Source organism: Rhinoraja longicauda, chromosome 3 (genome assembly GCF_053455715.1).
Source record: "Rhinoraja longicauda isolate Sanriku21f chromosome 3, sRhiLon1.1, whole genome shotgun sequence".
Classification (NCBI taxonomy): Eukaryota; Metazoa; Chordata; class Chondrichthyes; order Rajiformes; family Arhynchobatidae; genus Rhinoraja; species Rhinoraja longicauda.
In genome coordinates this window covers 41664569-41678891 of record NC_135955.1, presented here as the reverse complement: position 1 = coordinate 41678891, position 14323 = coordinate 41664569, and the positions used below count along the sequence as shown (strand labels likewise).

Here is a 14323-nt window from a genome sequence, read left to right as displayed (position 1 = left end):
ATGCCCGCAGGCTGCCTCCTGACAAGCTCCAGATCGCCAAAGCAGAGTTTCGTAACATGGAGGCTATAGGAATTGTCCGGCGCTCGGATAGCCCAGGGGCTTCCCTGCTGCACATGGTACCAAAGGCCTCCGGGGACTGGAGGCCTTGTGGCGACTTCCGCCACCTGAACAACGGCCCCATCGCGGATCGCTACCCCACTCCCCACATCCAGGACTTCTCTGTCCATCTGGCTGGGGCTAAGTTCTTTTCACGTGCGGCCGGAGGACGTGCCCAAAACGGCTATAATCACCCCCCTTTGGGTTGTTTGAGTTCCTGCGTATGCCCTTCAGCCTTAAGAACGCCACGCAGGCCTTCCAATGCCTGATGGACACAGTGGTTCGGGGACTCGATTTCCATTTCATTTACATGGACGATATCCTCGTGGCGAGTCGCTCTCGGCAAGAACATTGCGTCCACCTCCGTTTGTTGTGCCAGTGCCTCAGCGAGCATGGTCTCGTCATCAACCCCGACAAATGCCAGTTCGGCCTCCGTGCCATCGACTTTGTGGGCCACCGCGTGACACAACACGGTGCTGTTCCCCTCCTGGACAGGGTCGAGGCCATTCGCCAGTTTCCGCGGCCTTCAGGAGTTTGTTTGGATGGTCACGTTTTATCACCGATTTGTGCCGGCGGCGGCAAAGATATAGCTGCCGCTCTTTCAGTTGCTAACTAGTAAGCGGCAGAATGTGCAGAACGACGACGCGGTGGCTGCTTTTGACGGGGCAAAGGAAGCACTGACTCGGACGATGATGCTGGTGCATTCGCGGGTCCCCTAGCGCCCTAATGGTGGATGCCTCGGACTCCGCGGTCGGCGGCGTGCTGGAGCAGTCGCTCGACAGTCTCGCCTTTTTCAGTCGCCAGCGTAACCCAGCAGAACATAAGTACAGCGCGTTCGACCGGGAGCTCCTCGCCTTGCACTTTGCAGTACGATACTTCCGCTAATTCCTGGAGGGCCGGGACTTTACTGCCTTCACTGACCACAAGCCCCTCACCTTTGCATTCACTAAGGTCTCGGATCCCTGGTCCGCTCGGCAGCAGCGCCAACTCACGGCAATCTCCGAATTCACGACCGACATCCGCCACATTGCAGACAAATGTAACCTGGTTGCTGACGCCCTGTCCTGCCCAGCTAATGAGGCCATCCTCAATTTGGCCCCGGGCATAGATTATTCCGCCTTGGCTGTAGCGCAGCTGGAGGAGGAGGAGATACCAGCCGACCGAACTGCGGTTTCTGGGTTGGTGCTGGACGATGTGCCGTTGGGCCCCTCAGGCGTTACTGTCCTGTGCGACATTTCCACGGGACAGCCGCGGCCTATTGTTCCGGCTACCTAAGAATTAGTCTCTGGTGTCCCGCTCACTGTTCCCGGTGCGTCCCGGGAGCTGGTGCGTCCCGGGACCGGCCGTCATCTGTGCTTGTCCGTTTGCGGGAGAAGGTCGGCGCCGTCTCCTGTCCCGACGTTTTGCCATGGGATGGCTCCTGCTCATGTGCCGCCGGCTCTCATGGATTGTTCGTATGTTTTTCTGCGCCGTGACGCCCACAGGTCACCTTTGCAATGTTCATAGGAGGGTCCCTTTCAGGTGCTGCAGCATGGGCCTAATACTTTTGTTTTGGACATGGGTGGTTGGAGGGAGACTGTGTCTGTCGCTCGTTTGAACCCGGCCCATTTGGACCTTAGCGGGCCAGTGCGGGTGGCCCACCCTTGTCGTCGGGGGTGTCCGCCGTCCCAGTTGCTCCCGAATTCGTCCGTACCGGGCGTGTCGCCTGCGCGTGGGGACGTATGCACGAGGTCCGGCCGCCTCGTTCGTCTTCCCGTTCTGTTCCGTGCCTCTGGTTCTGGGGGGGGGGGGGGGGTGGTGTCCTGTGGCGGTCCCTGGTGGTGGGCCAGGCGTGGTGCAAACCCTTGGCTCGGGGGGTGTGGTCATAGAACGGAATTGGGAGGAGTGGCAGTTGGTAGTGGAGTTCCAGGAGGAGTTGAGTTGGTTGGGGGTTTGAGCTGTGTGGACGAGGAATAAAGAAAACTTCGCTTGACACGTGTCCCGCTTCATTGGCTTTGCTTGACACTCGCGTCCTGCTTAAGCATATTTATTTTTTAGTATAATATTGCAACTGTTGACAATTGTTACAATGAAAAGTTATAAACCAGGATTAACTATAATAGAGGAATTAACATTTACCTAACAATCAAATGTGCAATTTACAGTACCGTTATCATGGAGATGTGAAAGTTAACTAGAAATAAAATGTTGTAAAGTCATTGGTTTAACATGTACACCAAATGAGAATATTTGATACCCTAAGTTGAAAAGTCATGTCTAAATGAATAAAACATTTTGACTGTCTACATGAAACCAATTAGAAATTCTCTCTTTATCAAAAACTACAATTGAACTTTTAAATGGACTTGTGTTTATATTTTCTTAAGTGTTTGATATCATCTATCAATTTTTGAGATATAGTTAGCCAATGTTAAGTCCCCAGTCAATTTAATACATTTTCACAATCTGTCCCATATTTGACAGAATTCTGTTTCTCAATATTAATTACAGAAATTTGATGTGAAACTCTGCCCAGATGCTGGATTGCTGGATGTACAGTAAACCCTTGTAATAATGGACCATACTGAGGGGGGGGGGGGGGGGGGGGGATAGAATAATGTCTGTTAAAGTTACTTGTCCATTATAACCGACTATGGTATTATCATTATATGCAGTTGAAACAGAGTTGCAGATGATAGTTAATACACAAAAGAACAGTGCTGGAGTAAATCGGCAGGTCAGGCAGCATCTCTGGAGAACATAAATAGGTTTCATCGGGACTTTTCTTCAGACTGCTGAGACTCCAGGACTGTGTTTTATTACCTTAAAACTAGGCACCAATGCCTCTGGTCTGCACCAGCGAGCCCTTCGTCATTAGTTCAAGGGACTGTTGTTACGGCTCACTTTGTAGCCCCTGGCCGAAAGCTTTTCCTGAAGGCCGCTGCCAACGACAAGGCGCATCATCATAGGACTCCCTCCTCTCACTTGCGGCTGCCTCCAAGGTGCAGTTAGTCAGCGACTCCGGGGGAGAAGGAGGAGGAGGCAGCAGTGGAAGGGAGGGAGAGGCAGAGGGGTGAGGTGGAGGGAAGAGGCTGATTGGAAAGAGCGATGGGAGGAGTCATTGGCGGCGGTCAAGCCAAAGGAAGAAGATGTACTGATTAGAGGGGAGGTGCCCCACGGTGATCGAGCGCGTCCCATTAGTGGCAGCGGCCTGAAAGCGCTGTCCCCAGGCTGTTTCAACTGGATCACAAAGGACAGTGGTGGGTAAAAAAGGGTTCGCTGGTGCACCTTGCTAGTCCGGAGGTGCAGAAGCCTGCAGTCTAAGCAGCCGGAGAGGCAGATCGATTCAGGGGTCTGTCCACTATAATCAAAATCCGTTATAAAAGTGTCTATTAAAACGAGGATTTACTGTACTTTTAATTCACTTCAGCTCATTAGCTATAGATTTAAAAAATATTAAATCAATTGCTAGCTACCAAGGATGGTAATTCAAATAAAGGAACTCATTATCCAAAGACGTACAGGTATGGTGTAGGATAGTGTTAATGTACGGGGATCGCTGGGCGGCGCGGACTTGGTGGGCCGAAAAGGCCTGTTTCCGCGCTGTATATATATGATATGATATGATTATCAGCCAACTCAGGAAACACTGCTGGTGATTACACAAAAGAAAGGAAAATAATCAGCCATGATTTCCACAATTTCTAACTAAAGAGAGAAATAATGACCTGACTGGGCCGAAGGAGCCTCAGCGGAGGCGGCGATGGGAGCCTTGGCGGCGGCAGCAGGGAAATCAACGGAAGCAATGTAGGCCTCAGCGGCGGTGGGAGCCTCGGTGGCGGTGGGGCCTCGCGGTCGATGAGCATGAGGGGGGAGGGGAAGACAATTGGAACCCGGCATGGGGGGGGGGGTGAGACTCTAGTTCAGAATCCTTTGCTCAGTGGATAAGACTGCGTTTGTTTGTTTGTTCATTTGTTCCGGTGAAGGCGCTGTGCACACGTCGGCCAGCCAACAGTCGGTTGGCTTGTTCTTTTTGTTTTCACTTTTAATTTCAAGTTTTTGTGTACCTTGTGTGTTGTGATTGTCAGCAGACCAATTTCCCTCCGGGGATGAATGGTTTATTGGATCGCATATACAGAAACACAAATTAATATAATGCTTTTGGTTGATTTAGTCAGTCACTGAGCTACATTGCAGAATTACTATAACTAAGTGTAATAAAAGCTGTCTATGGTTACCCTGGCCCCAAGTCAAGAGTTTAGCATAACTACTGTTGTTCATCAGATTACTCCCCAATTTCTGCAATTTGAGCAGATGATGCCAATAAAATGATTAATAACTAAGTAACCACTGTTCAAATGAAAAAGAAAACAACCATTGAACTAGTTCATATTATGACTTGGACTACTTCAGTACTTCGACACGGTAGCGCAGCGGTAGAGTTGCTGCTTTACAGCGAATGCAGCGCCGGAGACTCAGGTTCGATCCTGACTACGGGTGCTGCACTGTAAGGAGTTTGTACGTTCTACCCGTGACCTGCGTGGGTTTTCTCCGAGATCTTCGGTTTCCTCCCACACTCCAAAGACGTACAGGTATGTAGGTTAATTGGCTGGGTAAATGTAAAAATTGTCCCTAGTGGGTGTAGGATAGTGTTAATGTACGGGGATCGCTGGGCGGCACGGACTTGGTGGGCCGAAAAGGCCTGTTTCCGGCTGTATATATATATGATATGATATTCTGAGTCTCAACACAACCTCCTACAACCTCGATTTCTCCTAACGTATCATGCACTATAGAACAAATACTTGTTTGTTTATCTGGTGTCCAGCATCAACAACATACTATCAATTATTAGCAGCTGATCAATGTGCTGCGCCGAACGTTGGAAGTAAAAGGTAGAGTTGCTCGGCTTTCAGTGCTTTGACTACTTTTCATTTTAGATTCTGCATTTGATTCTTACAAAAAATGTAATCCGCGCATCATTTGGAGAAATAAAGTTAATGAGGCAAATACGTCTCACAAATCTGTTTTTTGAAGAGGTCACCAAGAGGAATGTTGAGGGCAGGAAGGAGGATGTTGTCTATATGAACTTTAGCAAGGCCTTTGACAAGTTCCCACGCAGTAGGCTAGTCCAGATCGGCCTGGGATCCAGCTAGCAAATTGGATACAGTGCGGGCTTCATGGTAGGGAGCAGAGGGTGGTAGGGGAAGGTTGTTTTCCAGACTGGAGGCCTATGACAAGAGGTGTGCCACAGGGATTAGTGCTGGACCCACTGATGTTTATCATTTATTTAAATGATTTGGATGCGAATGCAGATTAACACTAAAATAGGTAATGTAGACAGTTATGGTTGTCAAAAATTACAGGGGGATATTGCTCAGCTAGGTAAGTAGGTCGAGGAGTGACAAATGGCGTTCAATTCCGATATTTTGGAGGTGTTACATTTTGGGAAAAAACCAGGGTAGGATTTTCACAGTAAACAGTGGAGCCTTGGGAAGCGTTGTATAACGGAGTACAATTGTAGTTCACCGAAAGTGTCTACGCAGGCAGTATTTTCTGGACGAGTTTGAGGAAAAAATATTCTGTTAAATATAAAGATGATAAATTAACAAAAGTAAAAGAAAGAAATAAAAAACATCATTCCGGACACACAAAAATGATTTTCAACAGGGCATGGGATAATACCTAAATTTCCCTTCCAGATGTTGTTCGTCAGATAGTGGAGGTTCCAGGGGCATGATAAACACAGTGTGCTCACTTCGTTGCGATTCATCCAGCTCAATTAGCTTTGTATCTTCAGTGCAGTCAGCATCAACCTTGATGTATGCAAACAAAAAACGTCACCACTTTTTGCTGACTCCACTGGCCTCGTGCCTTCATTTACATTCCCCGTTCATAAAGAAACTCCATTATCTTCAGACAATCCTTGATCTTTCTCCACGAGAAGAATTAAACACTTACTTTACCAACCTAGTCACTTCCCTCTTTCAATTCTATTATTCTTACCATCTATTGGAGGAAAAACATTTCCCACATGTCACTTTTGACTTTTTGACTCCCTCTTAACTCCAACAAATTACTGCATCCCACCTCGTATAGCCTCTATTTTTCATCCAGATGAATAAAACAACATATATTGCACACGTATCATCAATCGTCAGATTCAGCACAACTGGTTCAAGTTCATTGTGAGTGCAAGCTGTTGCTGGGTTAGCATCTGTTGTTTGAGTTCTCTGCATTCTCTTTAATCATTGCTGAAGGAACATCTGAAAATTCTTTATTCTCTTGCAACCGACTGCATGGAATGTTAGCTCTGATTCCATTGCTGGAGTACTCATCTCAGAATAAGACATGTTAGCCCCAAGGGCCTGTTCTTGTATTGTAAAACTATGAATTCTTTCTAAATTAATCTGTAATGATGTCTGCCTCTGCTTCCTCAAACCTCTTGCCATTTATCTCTTCCCCAAATAAGGACACAGCTAAGAAACTGAGGTTTTCCATATCAATATACTTTTAAGAAGAATCTTCCAACTGTCTTGTCCCCCAAAATGTATCAATATCCCCTTTGCCAAGACCCAACCTTCCCAAACAACAGATGCGAAGATCCAGCAACGGCTTGCACTCACCATGCCAGCCAAGATGTACCCAGCACCGCACCGCTTGGCCTGGCCAAACACCGGTCATTCCACAGTGGTTCAATCCAAACCGAACTGTGTACTCTTGCGATTACTTTAATAGTTTTATTGTCATTCGAGGAGCTTCAGGGATCTTGCTAGGTTGACAACACAGGAGGATTTCACTAATGCATCTTTCCCTCTCTCTGCTATAATGACCCCTTTTAGCAATGACATTAGTGCCTACATTGCTGGGAACACATCCTCCACAATAAGCAAGGTACGGGAATAAATAAATGCCACCATCTTTGGGGCCCATTAAGAAACCTCAATGAATGACCAATTGATTTAATTTACCCCCGTGGTTACAATGAGCTCAATGATTACAGAATTGTGCCCAATTACCTTCTCCATCACTAATACATCATCTTCACTCAAACTCTATCCAGTCATTTAATCTATCTGTTGTCGCCCATCCTCTACTCCACATAAACCTCCATCTAACGCAAAACATTGCATTACATTATTCAAATCCTGATCCAACTCTCGTTTACTCATCCACAGACAATTGTGTCCATGTTATGGCTCCCAGTCAATAAAACCTCAAAGTATACAATTGTTACTCATCCATGTTTGTCCAGGTCATAGTTGGAGGTTGTATATTGTATTTAGGCCTTTAGGCACTTTAAGTATCCAGAAAACTAATATTCAACGAGAATCACATAAAAAGCAAGCTATCAGATTATACCATCACTGTTTGGTCCATTAAGTCTGCATTGGCACAATGCAAGAGTAATCCAAATTGTCAGCTAATTCCTTCCTTGGAGATATTGACTTGGGTCCCTTTTGAAAACTGCAATTGAATCTTCATCAGCTACTGCCCATGGTAATGCATTCTAAACATTAACCATTTGTAGCATCGCAATTTTTTTTCCACTTGAATCCTATGACATGATATTTATGCCAAAGGGAACAGTTTCACTTTATGTATGAATGGAATCGAAGTTTCCAAACGATGAAATTATTCGGCAATTCTTTTCTGCATCTTATCCAAATTTCTTCCCAAAAATTGCGTACTGTCACAGCTGTGAACAAACACCAAACAACAGAATCTTTTGTCTTATAAAGGTTTGTCACAATGACATTGCTCTCGTGTTCTTTGCCTTTATTCATAAAGCTCAGGGTTTTTCATGCTTTAAGTTATGAAAGTTGTGAAGCAAATCCAAATCTTCCTACCTTGCATTTGCTTTTTTTTTTTCCCATTTCAATTCTCCATGGAACATGAGTAAATCTGCTGTCATCTAACTTTCAGAGAGTATAGTCCCAATTACAAAATTTGAGTATAACAAAGTTTTCTATGTAACTGTTAGTTCTTTTACTCTGGTTACAGAATCTTTTGTCGTTCTTGCTCCTTATTCTATAAAATCATTCATAATTTTGTATGCCTCTATGCTCTGTTCTTCCTGCTTCTTAGGTAATTTAACATTAATATTGCCACATCTTTTTAATTGCATTTTAATTACTTTTGCTAATCCATATGCAATATTTTGCCAAAATCAATTTTCAATGGCCACACACAGATAAATCTCACCAATCCTCTGTTATTTCAATAAACTCTCAAGTTAGCTTTAGAGGTTCTGTTTTTATTTTTAAAATATCTACTTTTCTCAAAAGCTAATTAATTGTCGTCAGAGATCACAGCCTCAAATATCCCTAACAAATATTCTCACTTTCTCCTGGTCTTAATAATGCACAAAATTCAAAATCTCCATTTCCCACTACATAATGAAGTCTTGATCACTTGAACCTTTGAGTTATTTAGTTAATATTCCGATGTGTTTATGCCGATGCTCAATTTCAAATTATACTTTCTCATTGTAACTTTAAAGTGTAGACCAATTCTTGCAGCATAAAGCTATTGCTGTTGGTCAAGGGAAATAAATCAAATAAATTACATAACTAATCATACTAACCTTGGTTCCTTTCTCTGTGCCTTTGTCAGAATGAAAAAGCTAGGAAAAGATGTAAATGCTTTATTAGAAATGATTTAAAAAATACTCCATTCTACAGCAACATTTCAAACAACTAGTTAGCAGCTACAAAATGTGGACTTCTGAAAACTTCTGAGTTTAATTACACTTTGCAAAGTCATTTGAATACTCTTGCATTTAATCATCTCCAAGATCTTACAAAAAACATTTTCATCACAACTATGTGTGTCATCTTTTAGTTTAGTGTAGAGATATAGCATGGTAACAGGCTCTATAGTCCACACCGACCATCAATCAGCCGTTCATCAATCAGCCGTTCACACTAGCTCTATGTTACCCCACTTTTTCATCCATTTCATACACACTAGGGGCAACTTACAGCACCCAATTAACCTACAAAACCAGCACAACTTTGGAATGTGAGAGAAATCCGAAGCTCCTGGAGGAAACCTGCGTGGTCCCAGGGAGAACGTGCAAACTCCACATAGACAGCACCAAAAGTAGCATTGAGCTTGTCTCCGACTCTGCAAGGCAGCAGCTCTACCAGTTGTGCCACTGTCCTCATGCCTTATTCACCATAACAAGCTATCTTTAATATCAGCAGACAGACAAGTGCGAGACGTGCATGTAGTGTGAGAGAGACTGATATTTTGTATTTAAGCATTTTGTTTTTTTTACCAAAGTTCTTCAGCCTGCAATGCAGCTAGATCTTTTACACTAAAACTGATAGGTAATGCTATCTTAACTTCATAAAATATTCTCCTAGAACCCAACGTCTACATAGATCGACTACGTTTAGAAAAGGTCATAAAATTTAAAATGCTAGTCCGACATGCAAGTACCTACAAAATCTCACCTTATCTATACAGTCATCAAAAAATGCTAGGCTAGCATCCTTGTCACTCACAAAAGAGCACTCTTCAATGAAACGAATGAACATCTGTGTTTTAGTCATTTGAACGTAGAACTTCTGATGTGTTCGATCACGAGATTTCAAGAATCCTACCAAAAATATATTGACAGTTAAATATGAAACAGTAACATGCTCTGCAAACACCTGTTTCAGGAAATAACCACAAATGCATAGATGGTGCTTTATATTTGAAGGGCATTATTCGCAGAGTTGTCATGCCAAATCGCGTACAGAAATGTTCTCTCAACTTTCATTTCATTCCAGCCAAGTCACTTCATTTTAAGATGCTCATTAGAGTGAACATTCTCTCATGGTGAACTTCTCCAGAATTATACTGAAGAAATCCAGAACCTAATCCTATGCCATGAAAAACTAAGATTATTGGTCTGGTGAATGGGAAAGGTTGGTGCTAGTCTTCAATTATTTTACTCCAAGAATGCATTTATATTGAGTGGGTGGGGAAGGAACGAAAGATCAAGCATAATTTGGTCACACATGCATACACACAAGCTGCATGTTTCTCTTGCATTAAAACAGATCTATGAACTTGGCCATTTTGTCATAGTGGAAGACAAATAAAAAACTGAACTAGTGAAGACATTTGGTATTAATATTTAAATACAGCAGTCCAACAGGGTTAAGGTTGTAACAGAAATTTAATTTGCATATGTGTAATACGCTAAATTCAGGGAAAACCAAATTTAACAAATTACCTTAAAAATGGATTAGAACTGTACATCTTACCTGTGCATCTTTAAACCTACAGCAAACTGCCCTTTGAGATGTACAATAAGCAAGCAAGATTTTGAAATATACCTTGCAGATCATACAGCGACTTTGCAGAAGTGGCTTTTTTAGAGGGAGCCTGGGTGATGGGTTTGAGGTACGTTCTGTATCCCTTCAATATTGATGCCATGAATCGCAAAAATGACTCCTGGATTTCCATTTCTAGTGATATCATCTTTTTATGCCACGTAAAATCAGCCTCTATTGGTGTCATCTCTACAGCGGACCCTTCCTGTGCTCTCCTGTGAACTAAACCATGCAAAAGAATCAATCCAAATTGCCAAACGTTAATAAAACAACTCCTTTGGCCATTTAGTTACGGAGTCAGTAGGGGCCCTTCAGATTAAAATGTCATTAAGCGAGGGAATAAGCGAGAAGAAATAACTTTAATAAGTGTATCCTTTCAACCTAATGTTAATTTGCAAATGTCAATAGTACAGCCCAATTTCAATTTTCCTAAATAATTTGATGAATTTTCTTCTTTTAAAAAACTGCACCGCAACATTGCAGCAGTTTAAAAATATTTTAAAATTCTCATTCACGAAACTTGAAACCAATGTACATTGTGAATACCCGCAAAATGAAATGCCAGGCAAATGTTGATCTATGTGCATGTGCACTGTCAACCCAGCTAACCTTTCCCACTTTGCAAGCCAGTTGGAGCCATGGAGAAACATATCCACCCTCTGATCATCGCACAGAAGAGAACTGCTGACAAGATGCTCCTCATGGGTCAGCATATGCTGTATTTGAATTAGTTCAGAACACTGCAGGCAAGACCCAGGATATGTGACCTTGTGCCCTCACCCTGGCCTCATCCTTAAGTCTAAAGGAGACATTGAACTATCTTGATCATCAGAAGCACTTAAAAATAATTCAATGCGTTTGATAACTCCAGTTGTCAAAAGATCATCATGGTAGTTCAGAGCAGGGACTCAGGATCCAAGACTCATTACCCACATGCTGATCACATTATTCCAGTCGAGAGCTGCAGCAGTAAGACCTTGAAGTTGTTCAGAGCCTTGTGGCACAGTAAGCACTTTGACAGGAGAATACAACAGATGTATATTTGATACATTGGCCAAAATCATGATGATCCGGCTCAAGAGCACATCATCATCTTACTGCGAATCCATCCACATGTTCAGATGTAATGTTGAGGTAATACAGCTTCAAATTTCATAATTTCAATGTTAGTGAAGTAAAGTGATCAATATTTCTAAATGTAGAACTACTGTCACAACGCCACAAGGGATGGTTTGAATGTTAGAAAATTAATGCAGAAAGGAAGTAATTTTTTTAAAGGATTGTATTAATTACATATGTTTCGATAACCACTTAAGTTCCTCATTTCAATTTAAAGAAAGGAGAAATAACAAAGAGCAATTTCTAAACATGATTCAATTTTGAATACAAGCTTAAATTTTCTTCATGAAAATACTGTTTTGCTTACCCAATGAAAGCTGATTTTGTAAATTTACTAAAGAACTGAAGAGATTCTTCCCAGATTTTTTTGGAAGTTGCTTCCAGGTCAAATTCTTCCTGTCATCGGATCTAAAAAAGCGTAAGAAAACATCTGGCATTAAACAAACATGCAACCGATATGGTGCATAAAGAATGCTACCAAAATCCTACCCCATATCTGGATTGAGACTAGTTCACTACTCAGGCACCTTCTTCATTTTCTCCTTCTATTATTTGAAGTAATTCTGTACAGTTCCTTGCTATGTTCATGTGCATGCCTCTAAAATCGCTCGTTACATTCACACCTGCATTGCCTAACCTCTGATTTCATTCCTACACACAGTAAATCCTGCATCAGCATCCATTCACTGCATTTTTCTAGTGCAATTGCCATGTTTACAAGTATACTGGGTGTGTAGTTACAAACATAATTGCACTGGAAAATACTGATCTAGTTTCTACTGCAAGGTTCTATTCCTTATGTTCTTTAAATGGACTGTTTCCCAATAAAATTGATTCTTTGAATACACTATTGTTTGACATACAAATCAACTGTTTGCTGAGAACGTAACAGCATCGCCAGCTTCAAATCACTCACTTGTTAGTGAACCCTTATTTCAAATGCTTAGGTCCAACCTATGAAAAGATGCAGCAAGACCAATGCTGATAAGACTTCCATTCCTTCCTTGATGAAAATATACAAGCTTTTAAGTTTAAAAACCATATGTAAATGCTTACAGATATATTGTATTTGTATCCAGGTCCACACACACAACATCCAGTGGTGGGTCATTAAGATCAAAATAGCGTGAATCGACACCTACAATAAAGGGAATTGGTGCATTGAGGACTCCAGCTAAGGACAAGGGACAGAGTGGAATATATGGACACTGCCAATGAAAAGGAAAGATCATCTGAAAAAGAAAGTATGAAAAACTAGTATGAACATTTTTTCAATGAAGATACTAATGAAAAATCCAGATGGCTTTATGTTAATATACCAATACTTACAGTTACAACAGCTTCAGCCACACCTGTCAATACAGCAGGCCTGAGAGAATGCAACAGAATCTTGTTTTCCATCAAGACAAAGTACAGTAGAATTGCACAATTCTCAGCACCCAAGTTCATCAACAAAGTGCTGAAGTTTGCTCCTCTAAAAAGAAAATACATAAATTAAGCATTTTTGTGTCTTTGTACTTTTCTTTGAAAAAAAGGTTATGGTTAGATTGGTGGAATCCAGCATAAATTCTCTTAAAATGTAGACTGGAATACAAGATGTTTCCATGGATTACAGCAGGAAACAATTAACCTAAATAAACTTTCTGAAGCAAGTATTCACACCATTCCTTCCAAAGCTATGCAGAAAATTCTCAAAGCAACTAACATAAGGTGGTGTGATAAATTTGTGTATAGTAACAGCTTTTCTGTGATGCTTTAAAATATTCAAACTCCATTATGATCACTTCACATAACCAGTTCCAGAATTTCAATTCCAGACTTTCAGTTTTCCATTGGGTCCCTTTGCTCCAAGATATCAACTTTTGGAACCTCATGTTCATATACAATGTGTTTAAACAGCAAAAGACTTGAAGATAACAGCACAGGTGCACTTAAGCAATGCCGTTTATTTGATAACACAATACATTGCTAAATAGTTCAAGCAGCGATCTCTGTATGATCAACTACAGTAATAACATGGGCAAGAAACACTTTCTCTAAAAGATTTTAGAAAATCAGGTTTTTAAAACTTTTTTTCTATATAAGTGATACAGTGGTGCAGCGAAGAGTTCCTGCCTCACAGCACCAGTGACTGGGGTTCAAGTTCAAATCCTAATCTGCAAATTACAGTGGTTAATTGAAACAAAAAGGATCAGATTAATTTAAAGGAAAATTTGTGAAGTTGTAAATTTGAGCCACTGATCATCTAATCAATAAAACACAGGAATCCACCTTGCTACTCATCCGTTAATATTCTGTCTGGCAGCTTTAAATTTCATACTATGCTGACCCTATTAAAATTTTAAAATGCAAATGTACGAACAAATCAGTGGCACTATGCACTGATAAAACACATCAATACTGCCAATTCATTGTAATGGAAGACTCTATCAGACTTAATTAATTTTAACATTTCATCTCTGCAAACGTAATCATGCATCCAAACCATTCAGTTCAATTGGCAACCTCATTTGAAATCTGTAACTGGCTCTGATGGAAGTGGTGTGAAATGAGGTGGTCAAAGCATGAAGTTCATGGCTGGACTTAAGAGCTTTATTTTGTTGTACCTTATCTGGATGTATCAAACATTGACACTGGCTGTGCAAAGTGGAAAAAGCACACCATCAGCATGTTACCTTGGGCATATTTTATAAAAAAGTTTTATTTTTCGTATTTCAACTTACCTTAAAGGCAAGGGTGTTGAAACTGGCTGAGACAGAATCAATGCATCAAGTGCAGATAGCTACAAAAGAGAAACG

At 41.8% G+C, this 14323-nt stretch overlaps 1 protein-coding gene across 2 annotated transcripts in view; it reads right to left on the bottom strand.

The window, feature by feature from the left end:
• The window catches only part of dennd4c (DENN/MADD domain containing 4C), a 116981-nt gene that overhangs the window by 56568 nt on the left and 46090 nt on the right, over window positions 1–14323 (bottom strand). For both annotated transcript variants that reach the window (XM_078396028.1, XM_078396027.1), the window contains 8 exons: window positions 14249–14307; window positions 12855–12999; window positions 12582–12757; window positions 11833–11933; window positions 10410–10628; window positions 9537–9682; window positions 8663–8701; window positions 5761–5891 (listed from right to left, as the gene is read on the bottom strand). In XM_078396028.1, coding sequence (XP_078252154.1) covers window positions 5761–5891; window positions 8663–8701; window positions 9537–9682; window positions 10410–10628; window positions 11833–11933; window positions 12582–12757; window positions 12855–12999; window positions 14249–14307 — 1016 coding nt within the window. The remainder of the gene's footprint in view (window positions 1–5760; window positions 5892–8662; window positions 8702–9536; window positions 9683–10409; window positions 10629–11832; window positions 11934–12581; window positions 12758–12854; window positions 13000–14248; window positions 14308–14323) is intronic.